Source organism: Mytilus edulis, chromosome 1, assembly GCF_963676685.1.
Source record: "Mytilus edulis chromosome 1, xbMytEdul2.2, whole genome shotgun sequence".
In the NCBI taxonomy this organism is placed as follows: Eukaryota; Metazoa; Mollusca; class Bivalvia; order Mytilida; family Mytilidae; genus Mytilus; species Mytilus edulis.
The window spans coordinates 30,463,952-30,491,770 of NC_092344.1; the positions used below are offsets into that span (position 1 = coordinate 30,463,952).

At 32.8% G+C, this 27,819-nt stretch overlaps 2 protein-coding genes across 3 annotated transcripts; one reads left to right on the forward strand and one right to left on the reverse strand.

Moving 5' to 3' along the window:
- Positions 1-265: 265 nt before the first annotated feature.
- Positions 266-17,106, reverse strand: LOC139511597 (uncharacterized). Of its 2 annotated transcripts, XM_071298469.1 has the most exons (3): positions 16,995-17,106; positions 2,023-2,101; positions 266-1,517 (listed from the first exon to the last, which is right to left on the reverse strand). In XM_071298469.1, exons 1-3 carry the CDS (start codon positions 16,995-16,997, stop codon positions 1,093-1,095), a joined length of 507 nt encoding a protein of 168 aa, XP_071154570.1. In that variant the 5' UTR covers positions 16,998-17,106; the 3' UTR covers positions 266-1,092. The 2 variants fall into 2 exon arrangements, with proteins under 2 accessions (XP_071154570.1, XP_071154579.1); XM_071298478.1 differs by lacking the exons at positions 2,023-2,101; positions 16,995-17,106 and adding an exon at positions 1,855-1,990.
- A 2,274-nt stretch (positions 17,107-19,380) lies between these two features.
- Positions 19,381-27,623, forward strand: LOC139511593 (ADP-ribosylation factor-like protein 8A). Its single transcript, XM_071298456.1, has 6 exons — positions 19,381-19,608; positions 21,457-21,537; positions 22,207-22,280; positions 23,301-23,462; positions 24,183-24,253; positions 24,781-27,623. Exons 1-6 carry the CDS (start codon positions 19,486-19,488, stop codon positions 24,825-24,827), a joined length of 558 nt encoding a protein of 185 aa, XP_071154557.1. The 5' UTR covers positions 19,381-19,485; the 3' UTR covers positions 24,828-27,623.
- The last annotated feature ends 196 nt before the right edge of the window (positions 27,624-27,819 follow it).

Here is a 27,819-nt window from a genome sequence, read left to right on the forward strand (position 1 = left end):
TGTTAATATATTCATGAAAAGACAATATTTCTATATTTTATATGTGCCAAGAGCAGACCGGTGTTCTCAATAACTTAGAATTTGAAAATAAGTATATTTTGGGAAATTGTAACATTATTATGACTTTGTGGAACACTCAAAGTCTATACATAATCTCCTTTTTTTATATTTGAAATTCCCTCCTGGGCTGCAATACATTAATGCTTTGTTTATTGTCGATACAGATAAAGTATGTGAAAAGCAATGTATTTTATAAAGAAAAAAGTCTGGTTTATTCATTTATTTCATATATAAATAACTAAAAGGATGGTATAAACATATATACTACAAAAGTATAACTTATTATGACTCGGCAATTAAAAAAAAATCACATATAATGTTGATAATTGTAAAACACAGCTAAAACATTGCGGTGTAACACAGAAAAACGAGGAAATAACACACTACATTGTCATGTAAATCAACAAACCTTCGGTAAAGACAATATACTGATTTTGCAAGGTCAATTCATATTTTTACATAAACAATTAGGAAGGGATATTTTAGATGTGTAATATGAGCGGTGTAGGAAGACAAATGATATACTATATATATTCTCATCTTACACTAATCCTGCCTGATTAGGATGTGTATTTCTAACTTCTGGAAAATCAAACCAAATCAATTTTCTATTCTACATGTATATATGTTTTCCTTTTTCACAACAGGAAATAAACTTCATTCTATCAATTATTCATGAAATATGCCAATGTGTTTGTTTTTTCATAGCCCAGCATAGTCTTATAACATATGACATCAGGGGCATTATTTTCTATATTTTCTATTTATTTCTATAAAAAAAAAAATATTTTGCTATTTCTTTCTTTTTTTTTTTTTTCTTTTTTTTACTATCAATGTGCCACAAAATAAAATGAAAATATCAGTATATAAACGTTGAAAATCGATTAATAATGTTAAAGGGCTAAGTCTAGCAGGGACAAAAACTACTTATAAATACATGTATGTGTCATATATGTCATAGATTCATTTATAAACACGTCTGAATAAAAAATGTATAAATAATTATCACATAGGCAAAATAAACATCCTCTTTCAATAACCATAGCCAGCAAGGCCACTTTGTCTATTGGCTTGTTCATATGAAGGAGGAGGCGGCTCGTTCTGTGGTGCTGAAGCAGTATTGCTACTACTCTGGTATCCCGTGAAACCTTGGGTAGATGATGGGTGCAAAGAGTAAGGTAAGTTCTGTGGTGGAATAATTGAACCATTCGCACTGTCGCCCATAGTATGGGACGACATAAGTACGGAAGTGTTAGCATCCGTCACTACTGTACTGTAATTGTTACTTTGTTTGCCACATGCCGGGTGGCTTTCGGAGGCCACGTCTCCACTCATATCTTCACATCCACCACATGAGAAAACTGCCAACACTAAGACTACGAGGAAGGCAAGACAAAAAGCACCCAATAGAATTAAATTTACTCCATTTGAGTCACTTAAATTCGTTACATCGTTGTCTGAAATGGGAATGAAAATGTCATTATATCATCAGTTTAGGCCTTTAAAAAAAAAAAAAAAAAAATTCATTTATAATAGAACTTCGAAATAACGCTAGAACAGCATACTTGTAAATTAAAATAAAATGTTAGGTCTTTCCAAAGTGTAGATGTGAGTACCCTCCACACTTATGTGTCGAGTGTTGAAATTATATATATTGCTATAACTTTTCCCCCTTTAATTCAATTTTTTTTTTATTTCATTCATATCTCGAGGCAAAACAAATAAACAAAAGACCATATAAACTATACTATTTTAGCAGTATTTTTTTTTATTCCGCCAGAGAATGGTACTTACCTTGCACTAAACCACATGATACAAACGTTATACTATATAAGGTTATAAACAGTCTTCTAATACCAACATTATAATGGCACATACATTGCACTAAACCACATGATACAAACGTTATACTATATAAGGTTATAAACAGTCTTCTGATCTCAACATTATAATGGTACATACCTTGTACTAATCCACATGATACAAACGTTAAAATACTATATAAGGTTATAAACAGTCTTCTGATCTCAACATTATACATCTGCAAAAAAGCAAAGAACCATGTAGATCTATATAATTAAATAACGGAATAGCGATTGCTTGAAGTTAATCCTTAAACCGAAATGAAAATCTGTAACTTTACAGAGGCGGATTGGAGGGAACGGCAATGGGCTATTTTTTACTCCATAGTGTTCGTTATAAGAGAAAGCTCAGGCCATTGTTTTTTTTCAAGTGGGAATAGGAGGAAGACACTGTTGTGCATTGTGTGAAGTGAAAAAAACAGTGGTTTGCGTTGATGTAAGAAAATACAATATATTCTGTATTTCGGAAGACGACTTCATAGTCCAGGAAGATAGTGGTAAGCTGGTGGTGCTGACATATATCTTTGAGTATAGTCAGTTGTGTATATACTAGTTCGCTCTTGGATGGATATAAACTGCGTACCAGTGGATACATTGCACTGTCAATCATTGCGTGAAATGTGTAAAGTTTGAAAAATAGGCTTGGACAGGAGTAAAAGCTACCTTTACCATACTATAGTTAATGATATCTTCTGTCACTGATGTGTTAGATTCATTTGAGTACTGAAGATTAACGCAGATTCGTCTGAGCAAGAAAGGGTCACCTTTAGTAGAACGTGCCCAAATACCCTCTATGTTGATTTCATGAATGTTTTTTTTGTGTTTCAGTTGTACATGGAAATCTTGCAAGATGTGTTTTTGAAAGTTTGTTTTAAAATTATTTAATCTTTCATCAATTTATGTGTTGAAGTTCGGATGACATTTTTTACAAATTCAATGATTTTTAATCTCATATTTAAATAAACTCATCATAGATTCCAGGACTAAATTTTGTAAATACCGCCAGACGCGCGTTTCGTCTACAAAAGACTCATCAGTGACGCTAGAATCCAAAAAAGTTAAAAAGGCCAAATAGAGTACGAAGTTGAAGAGCATTGAGGACCAAAATTCCTAAAAGTTGATGAAATAGTTGACACAGAATATGTAGGTCGAACCCTGAACAGTTGGGGCAAGTATGGACATAGCATTCAAGCTTGATACAGCTCTAAATTTGGATTGTGATTAAATAGTTTACACAAAAAAGGTTTCTGACAGAGAATGAATGTGGTCTAAGAATTTAATTTTTTTTTGGACATTTACCTATTATGGTCCAATATCCAAAACCTAAATACATGGTTAGATTCAGCATTTCAAAGAATCCCAAGAATTAAAATTTTAATGAAATCAAATAAAGTTCGATTTTTGACCGTTAAGAACTCAATGTGGACCAATTTGATAAAGGGGCCCAAATATCAAAAATCTAAATACATGGTTAGATTCAGCATATCAAAGAACCCCAAATATTCAATTTTTGTTGAAATCAAACAAACGGTTTAATTTTGGACCCCGATTTGGACCAACTTGAAAACTGGACCCATAATCAAAATTCTAAGTACACATTTAGATTCAGCATATCAAAGAACCCCAAGAACTAATTTTGTGTTAAAATCAAACTAAGCTGAACTTTGGACCCTTTGGACCTTAATGTAGACCAATTTAAAAACGGGACCAATCTAAATACACGGTTAGATTCGGCATCTCAAAGAACCCCAATAATTCAATTTTTGATGAAATCAAACAGAGTTTAATTTTGGACCCTTTTGACTCCTAAACTGGTTGGAACCAAAACTCCCAAAATCAATCCATGACGCAGACGATGACGACGACGATGTGATACCAATATATGACCCAAACATTTTTAGTTTTTTCGGTCTTATAAAAACATTTATAGACAACATGTTAATCTGCTAATCAGAGTCGAGTTCCTATGCAAAAAAAACAACATCGCCTTGCTCATGCAGCTAGTACAAAACCGGTGATCAGTCTTATTCAGGAATGTCACAATTGTTACGACACAAAAGGACACATGGAACTTACATAAGTGTGGTCATCTGTGACCCAGATATTCCATTAGCAGTCAACTAAATCATGGTGGTGCCCGTGAGACTTAACAAGAGGCTCTCAAGAGCCTGTGTCGCTCAGCTGACTCTTCTTCAAGTGAGTACTTGGGTTTTTGAAATCATAAAGATAACCAGATGTTCCGCAGGGCACAGCTTTGTACGACCGGAGAGGTCGAACCCTGAACAGTTGGGGCAAGTATGGACACAACATTCAAGCTTGATACAGCTCTGAATTTGGATTGTGATTAAATAGTTAATACAGCTTTAATAGGTTCGACACAGAATGAATGTGGTCTAATGAACTTAAAAAAAAAATTAATTTACCTATTATGGTCCAATATCCAAAATCTAAATACATGGCCATGGATTGATTCAGCATAACAAAGAATCCCAAGAAATCAGGTTTGGATGAAATCAAACAAAGTTTAATTTTGGACCCTTTTGACCTCAATGTGGACTAATTTGATAACAGGGCCCAAAAACCAATCAAAGAGCTGAAAGCTCTGAAGAAAAATGACGCCACTGTCTCTAATATTGGGATAGTTTTTATGCAAGTCTTGATTTTCACATACCGTAATTAGTTTAACAATGCAACATGTCTCGTAAGCATATAATTGATATTCGTATATGTGTGTGTGTGTGTGAAGTGAAGGTGACAACTGGCTGTTTTTTAAGACAAATGAATAGGTCAAGACTACCTGAATTGTACAAATAAATACCGTAGAGAGGCTTGTATATTTCTCACTGGTACATAGTCTGAATCCGGGTCCGTTCGCGCCCACTCATGTTCGCCCCTTTCACTTTCACACCCTACATGTTTGCACCCAATCTTAATTGGTTTTGTGTTTAATAACTCTGTAAGCAAGTGTTTCTTATAAGTATAATTGTTGTCCTTGTCTCAAAATAAAGTGAGACAGCATTTTTTTTTGTGTTGAATAAATCTTAATCATGTTTTAGATAGCGTATTGTTAAAAATTATAATAATCCTTTCTAAATAAAGTGGTATTTTGTCAACGTTTTATTTTGTGTTGAATAACTCTTAATCATGTTTTGTTAGTGTATTGCTATAACTTTGTTTCATTGACTTCTTTCAAAATGAAGTGAGATTCTGACTATGTTTTTTTCTGTGTGTTGAATAGATTTTATCATGTTTTGGTTATAATAGTGGATTGCTATATTTTGGTTGCTATATTTTATTGTTTCGTTGTTTCAGATCAAAGGGACCAAGCTGTTAAAAACAATTATCTTTTGTGTTTTTCCTTAAAAATCTTCAATGTTTTACTCATACCAAGCTATAAATACATTCAGTATTTACACCAAAGCAATTTAAAACAACAATTATGATTTTTCAATTATTCAACTTGAATTTGAATTAAAATTGGGCGCGAATGAGTAGAGTGCAAACGGACCTTGGGTGCGAACGTGTGAGGTGCGAACGTGTATTGGGCGCGAACAGACCTGATACCACATAGTCTGAACCCCCTTCTCCCACAAAATATTAAGTAAATAATCTTTTTGTTACTGTTATCAAAGGTCTAATGAAACTCAGGTAATTTCAAATATTTGTCAAAGAATTCTAGTCAAACCGGCACCTGGTTAAATTGGCACCTGGACAAATCAGCACCTGGTTAAATCGACACCTGATTTAGTCAATTCGTCACCCATGTTAAATATAAATTTTAACAGTATTTTAAGCAAAAAGAGTAAAAAATAAGTAAGGGGTTGCCAGAATTTTTTTCAGTATTTAAGCAAAAAGAGTTAAATACTAACTTTCACATTTTTGGGTGTTCATGTACATTTTGTATATATTTATTTTTCTCAACTTAATGACTTTTTTGGTGTATTTTTAATGATATATATATGAGTAGTCAAAATAATTATTACGTCTGGCAAGGCTTTTTAAATTTTATTCTGGGACACCTTTCTATGACCGCAAGGCTATGTTAATTTTTTTCTGGGACGCCTTCCTACGAACTTCATAGGAAGACATCACAGAAAAAAAATAAAATAGCCTTGCCAAACGTCATAATTATTTGGACTAATACATGAGATATTGGATATGTTTATGCATTATTTAAACCAGTTGAGCATTTTACAGGATTGTTTGTTTAATGCTTTTTAAACTTTACTGAAAAAAAACACCTTAAATTTGCTTATTATTTGGCATGAAAGTTTGATTTATTGAAAGGGACTCATAGTTTTCCATTTTATTTTAATAATTGTCTAATTGTTAAAACAACAGCTTGGGTAAGGGCTTCGTTGTTTACCTTTGAACACAACAACATATTCACTATGTACTTGGTAACAGTTATTAATTAATTGAATAGAAAATATTATAACAAATATTATTGGATGCCGAATTGACGTCAAATAGGTGCCGATTTGACTAGAATCCAATTTAACCAGGTGCCGACTTGACTTGTACGTTTCAATTCCTCTGCGATCGTTTGCGGTATTTTCTTGAGAAAAACCTATTTTCCATCATCAAAGAGAAGAAGAAACTGCTTGAAAATGATTCTGGAACGCTTCATGATTGTTTAAATAAGTTAAATTCACTCAAAAAACAATTTTAAAACTTGCGATGTTTAAACAGGAAGTTTCAAAAGCACGTGTAAAAGAAGAAATTAACCGGTGAAAGTGGAAATCCGTACATAACAGATATCACTATAGTACGACTTTGAAAGCAAAACAGTTCCATCCTTTTGTAAAACAGTCTTTAATATACCTATCACATTAATGTTTGAAGGGTCTTAAGGTTATTCAAACCATAAAAGTCGGTATGAAACACCAAAACGGAATGAACAATAACCGATTACGTTTTGTAGTTTACAAATTCTAAACTGGTTCCCGTCAAACTACAACACTTTGTTCGAGTGTAGTGGAATACAAGCAGAAACCAGTTAGTTTGTAAACTGGTTTCTGGCTGATTACTACACAATGACCACTCATGCATAATGATAACACAAGGAAATTCCAGTTTGTATAGAAAATAGTAAATAAAACCAAGCGCGGTAGGCAGAGAAATGTAATGAAGTTCAGGTCGCCAGTTATGGAACAATGACTGCGTCATTTTCCAAAAATATAGTTACTTGGTTTGATTTGTATACAAAAGAACCCCATACATTCAATTTTTGTTAAAATCAAACAAAGTTAAATTTTGGACCCCAATTTAGACCAACTTGAAAACTGGGCCCATAATCAAAAATCTAAATACATGTTTAGATTCAGCATATCAATCAACCCCAAGAATTAATTTTTTGTTAATATAAAACTAAGTTTTATTTTGGACTCTTTGAACCATTATGTAGACAAATTTGAAAACTGGACCTAAAATTACAAATCTAAATGCAGGGTTAGACATATCAAAGAACCTCAATAATTCAAATTTTGATGAAATGAAACAAAGTTTAATTTTGGACCCTTGAACCTCATTTTGACCTATTTAAAAACGAGGACCAAATTCCAAAAACCTAATACACGGATAGATTCAGCATATTTAAGAACCCCAAGAATTCAAGAATAAAACCCCATTGAAATTGGTCAAGAAATAAGCAATTTAAACAAAGTATTTGAAAAGTATTGTTTTCTGCCCCTTTTTTGGCCCCTAATTCCTAAACAGTTTGGGCCATAACCCCCAAAATCAATCCCAACCTTCCTTTTTTTAAATGAAAACTTATGGTACAATTTCAGAAAGATCCATACACTTAAACACAAGTTATTGTCTCGACACTAGAAAAATACTTATTTTGACCCCTTTTGGGCCCCTTGTTCCTAAACTATTGGGACCAACACCCCAAAAATCTATCCCAACCTCCCTTTAGTGGTTATAAATGTTAAAATTTTATTGATTTCTATTCACTTATACTAAAGTTATTATCCGGAACCATCCGTCTTAGCACGACGACGAACACGAAGTGATACCAATATACGACCAAAAAAAATTAGTTTTTGCGGTCGTATAAAAATCATAACAGATACTTAAAAAAATAATGAGGCCAAATTTTGTTTAATATTGGTACCATAATTTAATAATAAATCCTGGTGGCCATCTTGAACAGTAAATCAGCAACAAAGTAGCAACACTTTATCAGCACTTCATAAGGAACATTTACTAGTATCACATGTTTAGTTTTATTCCAAGCAGTGGTTCTCTAAAAGAATACATTTGTATGTATTTCCCATAGGGTACTATTTTAACTAAGTCCCCCGCTGGCGGCCATCTTGGATGATGGATCGACTACAAAGTAACAACACTTGGTTACAACCTCATAAGGAACAGTTATGCTATATTTGGTTTCATTCCATTAAGTGGTTCTCTAAAAGAAGACATTTGTATTTACTAGTATTCCTATTTCCCATAGGGTCCTATGTTAAAAGCTAATTCCCCCGCTGGCGTCCATCTTGGATGATGGATGGACTACAAAGTAACACTTCATCAGTACTTCATAAGGAAAATTTATGACATGTTTAGTTTCATTCCAAGCAGTGTTTCTCTGAAAGAAGACATTTGTATGTATTTTTCGTAGAGTCCAATGTTAAACTAAGTCCCCAGTTGGCTGCCATCTTGGATGGTGGATCGACTACAAAGTACCAACACTTGGTAACCACCTCATAATGAACACTTATGCTATATTTGGTTTCATTCCATGCAGTGGTTTTCTTAAGGAAGACATTAATTTTGTATGTATTTCCTATAGGGTCCTATGTTAAACTCAATTCCCTGCGGGTGGCCATCTTGGATGACAGATTGGCTTCAAAGTAACAGCACATGGTCAACCCATCATAAAGTACATTCATGCTATGTTTGGTTTCATTCCAAGCAGTGGTTCTCTAAATGAAGACATTTGTATGTATTTCCCATAGGGTCCTCTGTTAAGCTAAGACCCCCGCTTGTGGCCATCTTGGATGTTGGATTGGCTTCAAAGTAACAACACTTGGTCAGCACCTAATAAGGAACATTCGTGCTATGTCTGGTTTCATTCCAAGCAGTGGTTCTCTAAAAGAAGACATTTGTGTGTATTTCCCATAGGGTCCTATATTAAACTGAGTCCTCTGCCGTTGGCCATCTTGGGTGATGGATCAGCTACAAAGTAACAACAGTTGGTCAGCACCTCTTAAGAAACATTCATGCCATGTTTGGTTCCATTCCATTCAGTGGTTCTCTAGAAGAAGTTCAAAATATAAAAAGTTAACGACAACGGACAACAAGTGATGAGAATAGCTCACTTGGCCCTTTGTCTTCTTCTTCTTCTTAAGGTACAGAAAACCATCAACATTTTGAAGATTAATTTCCGGCACATGCCTGATTGACGTTGCTTTTAAAGTTAATTTCAATTTTTCTTTATAATATTCCAATCTTTGATTGTTTGGCTGAAGAATGAGAATTTAAAACTGTCTTTGTTGCATTGGAGTTGTCTGTATGTTTGTTAATGGGTAGATCTTGTTTTGGACTGGCAATTTTATGAGAATCTTCTGAGATGGTATTGCAATTTCGTTATTTATTACTTTGTGGAACATTTGTAGTCTGGTTTTAAGCCTTCGTTCTTGTAGAGTTTGCCAGTTTAGGTTTTGAAGCATTTCAGATACACTGCAGCCCTGGTGTTGTGAAATCTGTTGCAAGTATATAGTGCAGCTCTTCTTTGCACTTGTTCCAGTCTGTATATATTTTCTGAAGTGTGTGGATCCCAAACTGTACAGCAGTATTCAAGTTTTTGTCTTACTAATTACCAGTTAGAGAAACCCTTTTAAAACCTTAATCACCGGTTATAGAAGCCTTTGGAGTTTCCTTTTAAGAAATAACAATTTACTAAGGAAGTCCAGTCAATCTAGCCCAAAAAATCACTCAACCTCAAACAAATTGCAACAAAAGGTTTCTTGATAAAATTCGATCTATTGACATATCCTATTGAACATATAAGAAATCGATGGGCTAATTTTCGGGAATTTTTGGGTCAAAATATAGGTTTTTGCACAAAAATCGCTGAAAACTGGAAAATTTCTAATATTTTATTATTATGACAAAACGATAAGAAATGAGTGTAAAAATAAGATAACAGTTATGAGAACTACCTATAATTGTGGCAAAATTGTTGGAAACAAGTTTTGAAAAAGAGTAATTTTGGGTTAAAAACTGCATTTTTGTGACAAAAATCGTCAAAAACTGATTGTTTTCTTTTAATGTTAGTAAATATATAAATAAATCGGTTTTCCACTTTATTTTAGACAGTAAATAAAATATCATTATAAATAATACCGCATTTTTTTATTAACATACGAATTTTGGGGTGAAATAGTTACTTTTTAGTGAAAAATCGAGGTAAACTGAAATTTAAGATAATCACTTTATCAAAATGTGCTATAATAACTAATCCATTTATCTTGAATAAGTAAATACGTTATTCGAAAGTTAGGAAAAAACCATAAAGAGCTTTTGTCAAATAAACAATGTCACATCTTCATTTTAAGAAAAAAAGGACTTATTTAAAGGTAGTTGCCTTCTTGAAATCTAGAAAATATAACTGACAATATATTCAATATTTGTTTCAACTTGAGTCAAACATAAGCTCATCAGCTGCTAAATTAATGTCAACATGCATTGAATTCATACAGCTCTGACCACGACATTCGCCACACGAAATGTTACATTCTAAACCATGTTTTCTACATGTGCAGCGACGAGTATCACAATTAGTCTTGCAGTTGCAACGTATAATTGAAAGGAGTCTTGGTGGAGCGGGTTGCTTTTTTGTCTTGATAGGCATAAGTCTTCCATTTGCAAGTAACCAACCAAAATTACAAGGATCTATCTCTTCTCCTCCGATCCATGTCTGAACTTGTAAATAAGTCCTTAAGCTATGATATGTTGCAGTCTCGGTAGTTGGCGGAAGAGTGTGTATTTGGATGACTTCTTTGCAAGTTAGAACTCTGTTTGCAAATTTTTTGTACCTCAGAACGTCAAGTCCTTCGATCGGAGCACCTCCGTACAAAAACGTAATTATTTTTTCCCCGGCATTTATAATGTCTTCAACAAGAGATCCTTTTAAAAATATCTCAGCAAGATCTTTCAATATTTGACTGTCGATAAATTTCTTTAATGTAGCTACCTTTCCTACACCATACAGCTTTGATGTCGTGTCACAACCGCTTATTGCGTGAATGATCGGAAGGACTTTGCACATGTTTTGTCCAAGAACGCCTTTCGTTTTATTTATGTCCCATATTTTTGACTTTGTCTTCTTATCATGATTTGGTTTAAAGATCAGATTCATAGATCCAAAATTGTTATAGTACAACAGAAGTACCAACAGGTCCGTATCTTCACCAAGGAGTATTGTTGGGTGCGAAATGGCAGATTCTACTGCAGTTTGAGCGATCAGAACGTCTGCATCTGCTGAAGCATGCTTTGTTTCAATTCCGTTTAAATGCATATGTCTACTCAACATTTCAATAAAGTTCTGTTTATTTTCATTATTAGCCAAAAATAATTCCTTTTTTGACCTAAAAGGCGTGGTCTCCGTAAATGTTACTTTTGTACCAAATATTCCTTTGGTTCGCTTAAGATGCATTGCATCTTTCGTATCAGGACCGGACACGTATCCATCAAATACTACAACAATCGATCCATAACACTTTATGGAATCAATATACCTTTTACAAATTTCTCCAAATGTCAACCCACTTTTCCACGGTATTTTATGCATAAGTGATCCACCATCAACAACATAACTGTAGACAGTATCTGTATATTCTGTACTGCAGTCTCCAAGATTCCAAATCGCATCCGCTAGAGTTGACTTTGATGCTGGCCTCATAAATCCGGATGAATCAAACATAGAACTTGGTTGACTAGACAGTTCATAAGCAAATATTTCAGATTTGTCTTCATATATACTATCTGCAGCTACGATAAATCTCTGAAATAAAAGTTGTGGGTCGATTGATGCCATTTCAGGTTCCGAATTTACGCAAATAGGTTTGTCTTGAAGTGTGATAGCCTGGTATTTTCTTTTGAAAGTATACTCTGATACGCATTTACCTTCCATCGATTTTAATATACTGAGTCCAATATCTTTAGCTCTATCTGCATTCACATCTGATGTTGCTGATACACCTGTTTCTATGTTTCTCATACCCTCTTCCTCAACAAATGGGTTTCTCTCTTGAAGAAAGGAAGTAAATATCATCGTATCTTTAGTATCCCGTTTTTGGCGACTAACGCCATCTTCTTTATGTTGATCTGAGGAACAGAATTTTGTCCCGGTAAATGACATCATTGCATTATTTACCTCAGCACAATCAGGCATAGATAAAATCCAGAGTGCTCTCTGGCTTTCACTCATACCTCGTCCTCTTGTAAGCCCTCCTGTTGTCTTAATGCTTCGCATTAAAGCTTGCTCAATAGCCAAATCAGACGAAATACCTGCCCAATATTGATCTGTTCGTCTGATTACATGGTATCCTTTTTCAAATAGAGCTGCTACTTCTGCATTTTTTTCCTTTAGACATTCCATTTGGTTAAGATAAATCCATGCAGACTTTGCATACAGATTGTGGCCAGAAGCTGTAAAGTACGGTAGCATGGCCTTTAGGGATTCCAAATGTAAATGCCAATTGCCAGTCCTCTCTGCCTTTATAAAATCTCGGAGGATGCATATCATGTCCATATACTGAAACCAAAGCTTTGCTGTTCTATGCTTCGTTCGCGACTGTCGAAATTCTTCTATTTTATCTCTTATAATGTTTAATGCATTACTTTGATCAATGTCTGTAAGAGTCACATCTCCTTTCAAAAATAAATGTAATAGATTAGTGGCATTCGAAAATTCTTCCGTATAGCATGTATCGTGAATTTGAACTTTAGAATTATCATAAGTTTGAGTACAGTCTTCATCTTCGTTTTCCTCTGAGCTTACGTCTATTTTCGGAACTGGAATCCCATAAATATCTGAGAGTATCAATGCAGTGAGAGCAGTGTCTAATAAGAAGTGGCCCCTTACAGCCCTAGCAATTGCTTTTCCACTCAACATATGTGATACCGCTGTGGATGCATACACAGTTTCAAAGATATTCATCAATCCTGATCCAGACATAAGGTATCCGATGCTCCCGATAAAACTCATCTCTGCATGGAATCCTCCAAGTTTCAGTACAAGACATTTAAGTGAGCTGGTAGTAGGTTCGTTTTGAAGTATTGTCATTGCCTTCCAGTATAAAGGCTGATCAAAAGTTAATATAGGAGTGCATTTGTTTTTCTTGGCCTCTTTACAGACAAAATGGAGTGTTGTATAGATGCAGGACTCGTCGCTAGGATTAAGATCGATCATAGGAAGAAATGTAATATTTGACTGCCCGGGATAAGATCCACTAGTTTTATGCATTATAGCTGACCAACTTGCATTTAACTTTAGAGGCCAACAAATTTTGGATAATAGATCAAGCTTCCAAGTCTCATTTCCCATCTCTCTTTTCTTGAGTACTTCATATTTTAATTGCCTGAACGAGTTGGATTGTTCTTTGTAGAATTTGATGTTTATTTTCGCTAATGCAGTAATTTCTTTTATGCTTGGGTTCGTACGAGGTACAGCTCTTGCTGTCTTGATGCCAGGAGTGGAGGCTGATATAATACCCATCCCATGAAAAGTTCCAAACCCATCTAAAGATCGTATGTTGTGATCTACATTATCTGCAACGAACTGTACAAATGATTGACTGTCATTTTCACTTTCTGTGCTTCTTGACGCAGCAGCGTTCATCTCGAATTTCTGTACCTCACTGTAGGATGAGCAAAACCCAAGATTGTACAGTGTGTCGACAAGGAAACGGGAACCAAAGTGGTGGTGCATTTGAATACCTAAGCCAATCTGCAATGGTGCTATAACATTTCGTGGCCTTGTTGCCTGTATGATTGCATGTCCAATTGCTGAAATTTTGGTGATACAATCTGCTTCGCTAAATAACGAGTTCAAAAATATTCTTAGTGAACGAGGGACATAGTCAGCATTTGAGGTTTCTGATTCCATTTCTTCTGCAGACGGATAATAAATGTCTTTAGACGTTATTAGTTTGATGTCTTCTTTTATAAGTTGTGCTGCAGTTGATATGATAGATTTCTTTTCTTCTTCCTTATTTTCTTTTCCTCTACGATTATAAAAAGTATGCAATATCGATGAAATGTTGTCCCGAAACGTCAGGATACTTGGTTTTCCTTCTTCTTCTGTAAACAATACTGATTTACCAAAATAATCCAGGATTTTTTTCTTCATGTGGACAATTGAATAAGTATTCTCTACGCCACATATTTTTTCCATCTCACGTACTACATCGGCGATAGATATTTGCTTCCGATTCTTTTCTATTTTCAACATAATTTCCTGGAAACCATTTTCTGCAGTATCATTCTTTGGTCTACCTGCATAGGATGTTTTTCTTTTTTTCAAATTGTCCTCCGGTGTTGTAGCTATAGTTTGTGGCATTTGCTTCCCAGTTCTAAAGTTTGAATTGCATTGAGCATGATAAACTGCATCTGCCGCATGCAAATCAGAATGAGCCATCTGTATTCTATTGAAAACTTCTTCTCCCCATTTGTCATGTCTCTCTCTACATGCAGTTTCTACCGATGACTGAAAATCTAAAGTTCTAACACAAACAACGTCATATCCTCTTTTTCTTTTGTAATTCTTTGCAGTTTGCCCACAGAACAAGCAGTTATCTTTAAATTTGAAAAGTGGTTTGCTGGACCTTAAATCTCTTTCAGTATCACTTATTTCCGGGTCTACATTCAAACTTATTTTCCATCTCGTCGATTTAAGGTTTATAAAATCTCGTCTACAATCATGGTGAACTGTTTGGCCAGGAGCAGTAAATATTTCCTTGTGTCTGTCGGAGCTGATTTTGTTGATGTTATCACACCCTTTCTTTCCAAGTTTTACTGTGGGTTCACCGTTTTCCAGGAGCTTGTCACAAAAGATACAGCTGTCCATGATGCCATCTGTAAAAAAATAATAATTATAAATTCATCCTTTAATTAATAATTGAATATATATATATGATGTTATATTATAGGCCTGAATGTAAAATTTATATAAAACAAAAATATAATATTGTTTCATGACAAGTTTCTACATGTACTACAACACATTTGATAAAAAGCAATATTTAAATTAATATACATATATAATATAAATCGTCGGTTATATTGAATACAGTAATAAACAAAATAAATGGCTTAAAACGGTAAGAAAACGACGATTTCCACTAATTTGTTGCATAAAAGTGTGTTAATGTTAATTGTTGTACATCATAATACAATACTGATGGGAAAAAATAACTTGAAATAATCTAAAATGCCCTTAAAACATTAAAAATTCCATTGTCATTCCGATAATTAAAAGTATAAAATGACGCTAACGGCGTTCCATACTTTTTTTCTCCCGAAATAGCCTAAGCTTGCAGCGGTCATAAAAAAGTAGTTTTTCGTTGTTTTAGATATATTTTATAAAAGGGTAATTGGTTTTATTTATAACCAAAGGATTTATCAGAGTTTTTCGGCTTACATTCAAAATTAATTCATTAAAAGGCGTCGGCAGAGCCAGTGTGTGAATCGTGGACAAATAACATTTATTGACAAAAAATCGGGATTCGTGAACATCTATATATGAATTGAACATTATAAACATACCTATTATACAACTTATTGTCTTTTATTTTAATTAAATACTTACCAATACCGGCAAAATCGTTGATACTATAACAGCGAATTCGTCTGCTACATTGCAGTTATTTCCCTTTTGTGAACTCTTTCACTCTACGGCAGCCTGAACGTTACGTTATTTACACGGAAATTATCAGCAAATTTGTAATCGATTTTAAGAAAAAACAAGCCGATCGATTTTTGTCGATTTTTGATATGTTGTTTAGACATAATTTATTATTCAAATTGCACAAAAATTTCTTTTGTTGCAATTTGTTTGACGTTAAACTTTATTTTGACTAGACTAATGATAGTATTAAGTGTAATGACAATGTAACTGTGCATAAAGTATAAAACTATGAGAAGGACTATTACACTTAGTTTAATAAAACAGTCACGACAGTCTTAGCTTTAACTAAAAATTAACTAATACTGTTTTCCCTTCGTTACGATTAGGAAAGACGGTTTTAGTGACTGTATGACAAACCTAACTTATTTAAAGCAATTGATAATACCTAGCTAAGACTAGTAGTCTCAGATAACATAAAAAATTCAAATAGACACAAAAATTACAATAAGGTCAAACAATTCCTTGGGTCAATATACGGTCTCAGAACAGTTAAAAAGTCTGTAGTGTTTAAACCACAAATGTACTGAGCTCAATAGACATACATGTCAATAGGGGTGGGCACCCTGCCCCTAAATCGCTCTCTGTAAAATGTACATTAGGACAAGCACTAAATCATGTATATAAAGGACTAGATTCTTATAGATATGTACATAAATTTAACATACACTGAAAAGATTGTCAGATCTGCCAACTGCCGATTGATACCAAATCCTCTCAACCAATTTTGGTAACATTTAATTGTATATAAAGAAAATAAGAACAGTCAGATATAAGCTATATATTATTGCACATAGGATAGACTAATTAAGAGCACAACATTCCTGGCACATATGATTGCCCAACATTTAGCCAAAGTGACATACATATCATTACCGTATTTATATAATAATTAAGTTTAAAAATACCAATAGCTTCTTGTATCGTTTTATTATCTTTTATATCTCACTTAACTTGTAAGCTTAGAATCGGTGGAGCCGTGATCGACATACAATGAATTCAAAGGGTCCCGGGCACGATTGCCTTTCAGGGTAATGCCTATCAGTTTATTACGACATGCGGGAAATGATCATAACTGATATAACGTTTACCGGCATTGACTTATCACTCTTCCAATCGTATATCTATACTGAATAAAAAAGCACACGATAACTTACCATTTCAATTGCATTTCAAACCAAATTACGTTGTTTTTATGATATATTTCGAAATTTAACGAATGACCGAAGTAAACAACTCATTTGAAAGCTATCGGATTTTACCATAAACAATAATCCGAATACTCTAAGTAAAAAAAGCGGTAAATATAAACACTTACCCGAGAAATAGACATATTTTCATATAAATATATTTATCTTTACCTATACTTTTCGTGGATTTGTTGTAGACGCTGGTTCGGAATTTTTAAGATTTCGTTGTCTGAAGCTCGTAACGGTATGTAATAAAAATATATATGTTGACACTCAGTATGTGCTTGTCATTGCTTATAGCTAATACAAGTGCACTTTGTGTGTTTGTTGCATAGTACGCCCTATTCACCCTCTTTTGTCGCTTTGGTTCGTGCGTCAGAAAATAGGCGAAGATACCATTTCCGTAAACACAAGATAGAAAACTAAAGACTGAGCAAAATGAACCCACCAAATACCGGGCGTGCTTTCAGATGTTCTGGAAGGGTAAGCAGATCCTGCTCCAGACATGGCACCAGTGGTGTGGTGTATGTTATCACAAACTTTGTAATATATGTGTAAATCTAATTCGGTAGATCACTATCGGGAAAAGGGGGAAAGGGGTTACGACCATTGGAACATATCTGCAGTCATATGTGAAACGGATATTCCACAACAGTGATCAACAGTCAATCAGATGATTATGGCGTCTGTAAAATTTACGGAGGGATGATTTCAACTTCACCACTTAGAACTCCTGGTTTAAAGTGGATCATCGGTATATATTTCCTCAGGTAGATTGTTTTTATACTGAGCCAAATGAGCCGGGATTTTACCCTACTTTTTCAAAAATATAATAAAAAGTATGGGCCATCTTTTTAAGCTACAAGACGATGAAAATAGTATAGATTCAATGTTCAAAAATACATTTGTGTGTCTAAGGCAGCAACCATTTGATTTTCGGGGGGGGGGCTATGGCTTTTTTTCTGGACCAACTATTTTTTTCGCCTTTGGCGAAAGACAAACTATTTTTTTGGCGACAAGTCGAAAACAATTTTTTTCTTTCAATTTTAGCATTACATATAGTGGCAGCTGAGGGTGAAACAAACAACTCCCCCCCCCCCCCGAAAATCAAATGGTTGCTGCCTAAAAAGAAATCTATGAGAATTTTGAATAAAATATGAGAAGATAGGTTCTGTTATAAATATGCTTTAGGAAAATAAAAAGAAAAAAAGAGTGTTACCTTACAAGCATATTTTTTTCCATTTCACTATCATTCCAGTTTACAACTTTTTCTATAAGAGTTATCATCCTTTACCTGGCTAAGTTGGAAAAATAATTCGAAATACACAAATATTTGGCATTTATTTAAATATTTTGGATTATACGATAAATGACTTATTTTTTTTAATATCACAATTTATATTTTTTCACATAAAGTGCAAATCTGTTTCAAAATTTTCAGATTGATGCAAAGTACTAGACCGATTGTGTACTGCTATTGTCCAATCCAAGATGGCGGTATACAGTTAATAATATACCTTATTAGCTTTTATTGTGATTAACAATCCTCGATCAAGAAAATCATAATAGGAAATACAAGCCATGGAATAGTGCATCAACTGGGGGAAATATACTCCGTGCAGGCGATGCTGGAATGTTGCTTCACATTTGGGAATCTGAAATCATCTTCTTTTTTAACCGACCCTTTATAATGTCAATTCCTATATATGTAAGTCAGAATATACCTTGGTCAGGCGTAACGCAAAACACATATATTTATTTGAATCCCAATGATGTATTTATAAATACAACAAACATAAAAGGTTATATATCCAAAAGGGACCTGAAAAGTGACCAGGAAAAGCCAATTTTACTATTAAGGTCAACTCAAGTTATCTATCTACACAATTATCATTCTAGTCATCACAAAAGCCGCATTATGTGCGGTAGAAATGACGTCATTCTAGTATTTTAAACGTCTGAATATCGAAAAATTATTCAGTATTTTTATCTCGGATCGGAAAAGTAAAGTCCTTCTCATCTGAGACTACTATAACCAGAGATATATAATAATAATATTGTATTATATGTCTCTGCTATGCTATAACAGTCATACCACATGTGTTAGTAGTCTCAGTTCTCATTTTTGAGCATCTTCTTCTGAATCTCGAACACACAGAATATATGGAAAAATTATAATTTCAGAAGATATCCTGCATAGGAAAGAACTGAAGGCTATAAACGCCTTTGGAACTTTCGCTCTTTGTCTTTTTCGGAGAACTCGATCATGCTTCGTAAGTATTGACGTAAATTCGTTTGTTTTAAAAATCTTCAAAATTTACATATTGATTGTTTTGGACTTTGACTTAATTTTGAACGATAACACCAATGACTTCCGAATGTATTAAATGTATTATGTCATGTGATCTTTGTATGTCCAGGAAGATTCTTATTTTGTCCAAATAATTTCGTATACACAATGTTTTCCTTCTTTCAGAGGATATTAGACTGGTTTAAAAGTCTCTTCTGGAAGGAAGAGATGGAATTGACTTTAGTTGGTCTTCAATATTCTGGGAAAACAACGTTTGTAAATGTTATAGCGGTGAGTGACAGTTGACTGTTGAGTCAAATCAGCATTTTTGTTTAAATGACAATTAGTCATGTGTATCGATATGAACATCATTTTTGTGAAAATACTTAGTTATGTTTAGATATAAGTTTTGGTGACTAAATGCATCATTTTTAAATTCATAAAATTTAATGAATGTATTTTTTTTTATGGGTGTGGGAATAATTTGAAGATAACACATGCATGTCATATCCTCGTAAATTGGGTTTTTGTACTATAAAGAATGCATTGTGACAAGTTACTTCCATGGAAAAAGCATGAAACGACTGATAGTACCAATTCATATGATGCTAAAACATAATCTGAGGATACATTTATATGAGCCAATCACTATGAGATTAGGGTACACATGTACATTATGAGCTCCCAACGGCACCTCAAATGACCGAATACTTGTATGACCAAATTACACTAGGCATGTACAAATGTATGTTTACGAATTGGTGTACATGTACAATGTATATGTACATATCATTTTAATACCTTTTTGGGTTTGGTGTTTTATAAAATAAAGAAGATGTGTTACATGTATGTCCCAATAAGACAACTCTCCACAAGAGACCAAATGACATAGAAATTAACAACTAAAGGTCACCCTACGGCCTTCAACAATGAGCAAAGCCCCATTCCGCATAGTCAGCTTCAAAAAGCCACGAAACGACAAATTTAAAACAATTCGAACGAGAAAACTTACGGCCTAATTAAAGTACAAAAAATTACTAAAACCAAAAATGTAACACATCAACAAATGACAACCACTGAATTACAGGCCCCCGACTTGGGACAGGCACATACATACAGAATGTGGCGGGGGTAAACATGTAAGCTGCATCCCAACCCTCCCCAACCTGGGACAGTTGTGTAACAGTACAACATACATGTAAGAATGAACTTTAACATGTTTAAAAATAAATTGAAAAAGGCTGAACTCATCAGATGGATAAAAATAGAAATACATCTAACGAAAACACACAGTGGACGTGGCCGGGTACTTGTATATTCCAACAACAAAAGGGCACTAAGTGCTGATCTGAGTGACAGCTAGTTCAAAGCCTGTGACTAACAACTTATGAAAAAAATCATGGTACTAAGACTAGATGTATGCTCATGATGCTTGGTCTAATACATTGCAAATCTCGGGTGTATGCATCATAATGCATGTTCAGATTCAAAGGGGATAAGAAATAATAATCAAGAGGATCATAAGATTTTTTCTACATCATTCATTTATGACATTTACACTATGAACAATGTATGAATGCTTCAGCAAAATGGTTTAACTTTCAAATACATTTTAGAAATTTGATCATGCCTTGTTCTTTGTCATTTTGATATGAGTATGCATTATATTTGTCAATATCTTTATACTAAGCTTTTATGAGGTATAAAATGTTACATGTACATGTATATATATTTGTTTTTGTATACCATATACCTGAGCAGTTTGTGATAACATTGTTCGAAAGATCTTATATTTTCTATGTTAAATTTATTTATGACTTTCATGTTCATTTTACGTTGACCACTAGAATCAATAGATGCATTTTTTGTCACCATGTTGCTGCAGTTATTTCATTGATATACATGTAACATTAACGTTATAAGAGTCCTTTGATTCTTAATTTCCAATTACAATCTACATGTACATCTACATGATCTAAGAGACTGCATCTACACATAATTTTACGAATTTTTTATTTTTCTTTAATACCAATCACACTGCCAATGGTCATGATACAATGTAGTATACATGTATTTGCCAAATATTTGAAAACTTGTATTAATCATGTTAATAGATGTGTATCTGTTTTGTATTTACAGTCAGGTCAGTTTAGTGAAGACATGATTCCAACAGTAGGGTTTAACATGAGAAAAATTACCAAGGGGAATGTTACAATAAAAGTAAGTAATAGTAGTACACTTTTAGTAGACATAAGAAAACTAGGGGTAGGAAAATTTACAACTTGAAATTTTATTAAAAAAAAGTGAAACATTTTGTACACTTGTACATGTTGTAATATACAAAGTTTCACAAAATACAAAACATAAAAAGTAGAACTTTAATATAATTAATCTAAACACAATATTTAATCAAACTTGAAAGAGATTTGAAAAAAATATGTAAAATTGGTTTTTATCATGTTTGTCTGAGACACAATTTAGTGATAAGATTTTATACCAGTGCATGTGTCAGTCCAAATAAATCCAAATGAGACAGACTTATTTCAAGAACTCTACTGTCTACAAATTGTACTTTCCAGCCAAAATATAATTGACTCAGTTTATACACACCATACTCAACAATCCATCCACATCATCATCATATACAAATACATGTACTGGTACATGTATATATACAAACTTGTGCTTTCTTATTTAACATTATAAGAATCTCATTTTCAACATTAAGAGATTACTTATCTTCAGTGCAAACTATGTTCACAGCATATGAATACTGCAATGTTTCACAATTTTTGGTCAATTTACCGGTATATCATATATATGGTGTCATATTGCTATATTAATATATATAGCTACATGTATGACAATTGATCTCATTTCTATTTTCAGTTATGGGATATTGGTGGTCAGCCAAGGTTCAGAACAATGTGGGAGAGATATTGTCGAGGGGTTAATGCAATAGTGTATGTATTTAATAGTAGTTATCTATTATAATTATATTACAATATTGAAGAAGATTTAAATATATATGAGGAACTCTATAGAGATTGATTCAGATGCAAGTCTCCTGATTTGACCCTATAGCTACTGCCTACATGTATTATTTCTCATTCTAACCCAAGCAACATGGTATTGAAATTAAACAAATTGAGAATTAAAAGAATAGTTCAATGCATTCATTTATTTACACTGATTTCTCATGTTTTTTTCTCAAATAAACTGTAAATGGAATTTCCCATAATTCATTGAAATAACCTGAATTGAAAAGTGCTACATGTATATGATGTGAATTCAGTATGATTTATCAAATAAGTTATGCCATTATGAGCTGAATGGCAGTTTAGGGACCAATACACCATCAGCAAAACTATAAATAAACTCATCCTTTATACCAGGATTAAAAAAAATAAAAGAGACCAACAAATGAAATCAGTACTGTTTCTCTATTCTGTGTTTTGTCAAGGGACTTGTGTCCAGAGTAAATGACCCCTTCTTTTTTATTTTACACTCCTCCTTATGGAGATGGCGTATATTGTATTCACCTTGTCCATCATGTCCATCTATTCATACAATAGATATTTCTGTCACACTTTTCTATGGTAGAGAGGGGATAGGACCTTTGTCAGGACTCCAGGATCGGGTCTTTTTAAGCTCAGGATTTTGGGATTGACCCTTTCAGGATCCAGGAATTCTTTTTTTCAAATTTCAGGATGTTGGGATTTTAATTTATTTAAATTTGGGACCTCAGGATTTCACGTTTTTTAAGCCCGGGATTTCGGGATTAGGACCCCTCCTATCCCCCCATGTTACTTATCAACAGAATGACATAATAAATATTTGATTATCAGCTTGACAGTGGTTAATAGTGTTACATGTTGTACACCTACTGTTTTCCAATGATTTAAATTTTTACATGTAATGGTATGCTAAGCATGATTATTTGTGAATTTTTGTATTAATTTTAATAGCTAATGTATTTTTAGATATATGGTAGATGCTGCTGACCCAGATAAGATAGAACCATCACGGAATGAATTACACCATTTATTAGACAAACCACAGCTTCAAGGCATTCCCGTCTTAGTTCTAGGCAATAAGAGAGATTTAGCTGGGGCATTAGATGAAAGACAGCTCATAGAAAGAATGTAAGTTTGAAAACAGTAATGTGTCTTACATTCATTTACTATTCAGGTGTACCAGTATGATGTTCAAGACTTACATGTACATGTTATATGAAATTTTCATTGTTTGCAAAAACATATTTGGTTTGGAGGGATTTAAAAATAATTGCTTTTGTCTAAAGGTTAATACCTTTGGAATCAATATTTATAGATATGTACTACAAAATGTAGGTACTAAATTATAAGGATTGAAAAAAATTGTGGTAATAAAATGTACTATATCAGCAATTAATATAATGAATTATTAAATAAATGTGATTTTTTTTTAGATAAAAAATAATTTTACAACAGGAAAATTGTTTCCTGAGAAGGATATAAAATACATTGTACATAAGGTCAATTTCTGTGGTTATCAAATTCTACCATGTGACCACATGTACCAGCAAAATGGACTGTTTATTGATGATAAGATAAATTTACAGTCTCAATATCCTGACAGTATTTAGTTTGTTAATATCAACAGCAGTCATGGTAACATAGTTCTTATAACAATTACTTGATTAGAATATGTTTTTAGTTTTTACTGTGTTTACCAAAGAGGTTTTGTCCATTCATAATCATCAACCATCTTCCTGCTATTGGTGCAAAATACACATAAATAATTAGAACATGTTTTAGAGATAATATGTTTAATGCTAAATGTATGAAAAAGTGTAGTTCATAAAAAAATGAATATCGTTTCAGGAACCTCTCAGCGATTCAAGACAGAGAAATATGTTGTTATTCAATATCATGTAAAGAAAAAGAAAATATTGGTAAGTTGACAAAGATACTGTATCTAACATGTCTAATACATGTACCATCCTCTAAAGAGGCTAACAAATAAGTTATTGTTTTCTTATGCCTCTGCCGCAGTGGAGAGGACATTAAGTGTTACTCCTGACCGTCTGTTTGTTCATCAGTATGTCCCAAATTGGTTTCTGTTCTCTATCTTTAGTTTGCCTCAACCAAATGTTTAGAAACTTATACACTGCTTATTACCACAAAACACAGATCAAGTTCTACTGTATGTGTGTCACTTTTACTTTTCTCAAGTTATGCCCCATCACAAATTTATATGAAAGCAAGGGCATCATCTGTGTCCCATGGATACATTCTCCATTTATTTTAAAATGGTTGACTTACAATGTATTGATTGTTAGACGGGATTTATGTCAAGCATTACAGTCTCTATATAAGTGATCAACCAAAGAATATAAGCCAGGGTGAGAGAAGCTTCCTTTATGCATATTATTGATGCCTCAAGAATGAATACTTACTGTACACTTTCATTTCTTTTCAGATATTACATTACAGTGGTTGATACAGCACTCTAAGTCTGGAAGGTAGACATATATAGGTCTAATTTAGTCGGGACTGTGAAGAGTGGATGAATGTTTCGTATGAGGAACAAATGTGATATATATATGAAATAGCACTAACTTTTATGATAAAGTGGAGGTTGCAAAGAAAGATTTTTATTGTATATTTATCAGACGAAATAGTTGACAATGCAAACACATATATGTTGTATTGTATTAAATTTTGTTAATTTTTTTTGAAACTTTGAAAATGTTTTATTTTGTTTATTGAATGAAAGAGAAAAGATTTGTTGGTTGACTGCATTTTAAGGAATTAAAAATTGACACCATTGTTAAATATCACAGCAGCAAACCATCATTGTACCAGTGAATAAACATTCCAAAAGGAATTACACATATTACAAGGTCAGGTCAAGGTTAAAGAAGGATATGTCTTGTAGTCAGTCTAATCATCTTTACTTACATATAAGTTAAATAACTTTATAATTATAATTACATATATATGAATATGTGAAATGGAAAAAATGTGCTGAAATTAAATTTAAACCATAAATATATGTAACCATTATGTTTACTTTTTTTTTTTACAATACATGCAAATTCACAAACCATCATTAATTCAATTTAAGACATGATTTGTACATATGCTTAAGATAAGTTTGTTATAAACTCAATTAACTTTCCATTTAGTAAATTCGAATTTGCACTGGTATAATTTGTAAATAACATAAATTGAAAGAGTTGTTTGCTATAATGAATTTAAAAACAAGCTTTCTTATAGCACATCTTCAACCTTTTCACTAGTGTAAAAACTTTATTTAATCATCTAAAATTTGAGTGCTGAAGAGGAATGTTTGGGCTACTGTAAATACGAAAACATAATTTTGGATGAGTTATACTAATATTGTACAATAAGCGAAAGCATGATTTGTGATGTTTAGAATGAGTTAGTACTGGCCAAAACTTTTCTTCAGTAGTTTTATATATTTCTATATTTTGATGATTTTAATGAGTTATTTGGTGCATAATTATCGACAGCTATTTATTACTTAAAATACCCTTAGATGTAGTGTATACACATATATTATATTTATTTAAATGTGCTGTTTTCATAGGCGACATTTTATGTATGTATGTAAGTGTGGTAAATCATTGTCCTTTGTAATGTCAGAAGTAACATTACTCTCTTAGGCCATGTAAATTAACTGGTCTTCATATTCTTTTGAATCAGAATTATAAAAACTAATTGTTTTTTTGGCAATTTATTTTGTAAGACCATAATTTAAAGAAATAATCAGTCTTATCCCTGCCACCTGCATTAGAGCCATTTTGTTTAAATTTTGCTTACTGGTTTATTTTTCTTTCACTTTAGTTGAACATCACAAAAAAAAAATATAGAATTTGCCTGCCAGCCCTTATTAAAAAAAACTATGAGAATCAGGATTTTTTTTTATTATTATGGCCTACCAGATATACTTTATAATTACTCTTAAGTGAAGAAGGGGCACCTGTATCAATTTTGAGCAAATTAGCTATTTGTATATGGTATACTCGTATTACGTCATATATATGTCAATTATTCTGATATTAATTTTGATTGGCATTAAATATCTATGTTAATGTTAAATGTTCAGCCCCCTAGTTACTGTGCTTGTGACCTAATAGCTTTTATGTGACATAACATCTTCATAAACCATCTAGGGCATTAGAAAGATGTGTCTTTAAAAACATTTACGTTAAGTGTAAACATGTTTAAACGTACAAATAGGTAAAATTTTGTTTACAGAATGTTATTATATATTTAGCTGGTCTCAACCTGAATAATGAGTCAAAATTATAAATATCATAGAGTTCTCATTTAAAAAAAAATGTCATCAAAAATAATCTTTATTGATTTATTTATTAACTGATATAATGAAAATAAAATTTAATTGAATATTCTTAATATTTGAAAGACCTCAAAAGTTGCACTTTTAAAACATCTATATTTATATATCATTTTAATGAAAAATTCAAGTGATTGTGTATGACTTCATTTTGTAGGCTTATTATTGACCTTATTACACCTACTCATCTTAATAAAATAAGTACTTAAAATACATAATATAATTAAAATTTGGATGAGTTAAGATTTCATCAGTATACAGGACAGAGTACTTAAAACTGTGAATAGTAAAAGTACTAGTCCTTGAACTTAAGCCTCAAATCATTTCTATATATCCAGTCCAATTACATTACCTCATTTTATGTCCGATTGTAAACTTTGACTTTTAGAAAGTGACAGAAAATGTATGTAAGCCACAACTTTTCTGTTATTTAAAAAATATAAACATCTAACTACCACAAAATTATCTATGACAGGAAAGGACAGAAACATGCCTTGTTCCCTATCATAGGAAACACATGTGAATAACCTATTACCAAAAAAACAAAACAAATGACAACAAAGGACAACTTACCTTTTCAAACATACTTTTTTTTTTTAACAGATAGCACATGCTTTCTATTAATTAAGAGATATGTTATACTATTTAATTTAAGTACTATTATTTTATGTTAATACTCAAACTTACAGCTTGAATTGTGTTATGTATGTGTGATTGATTGTCATGTTGTGTATCATGTGGTGTGTCATGTGATGTCAGAATGGATCAACATTTTGAAACTTCTCCATATTTGGGTAAACATATGATCAAAGTTAGTCTTGATGTAGATTTCTATCAATTATAAATGTTGTCAATATCAGGGGAGATAATCATTGCTGCTTCATTCTTCCCACCACATTATTTTAGTACAACAATTGAAATAAAGTGTAATGAATGAACTTAATCTTTTTTTTTAAACTGCCATGACTGTGTTTTGTATATTTCTGCGACAATAAGCTAAGACAGAAAAACCAAAAGACAAACCCGTAAACACATGGTCTTTTAAGAATTGACAGGTGCCTTAACAGTATGTCAAGCATTAAATCATCCCCTTTCTAGATAAAGTTTGCAATATCTAATAAGATGCAAAATTTC

Coding starts and splice junctions, on each gene's coding strand:
- LOC139511597 (XM_071298469.1), bottom strand. Junction 1,518..2,022: donor ATCATGTGGATTAGTACAAG/GTATGTACCATT, acceptor TTCCCATTTCAG/ACAACGATGTAACGAATTTA.
- LOC139511593 (XM_071298456.1), top strand. CDS start 19,486: ATGTTTTCCTTCTTTCAGAGGATATTAGACTGGTTTAAAAGTCTCTTC. Junction 19,609..21,456: donor CGTTTGTAAATGTTATAGCG/GTGAGTGACAGT, acceptor TTGTATTTACAG/TCAGGTCAGTTTAGTGAAGA. Junction 24,254..24,780: donor TAAAGAAAAAGAAAATATTG/GTAAGTTGACAA, acceptor ATTTCTTTTCAG/ATATTACATTACAGTGGTTG.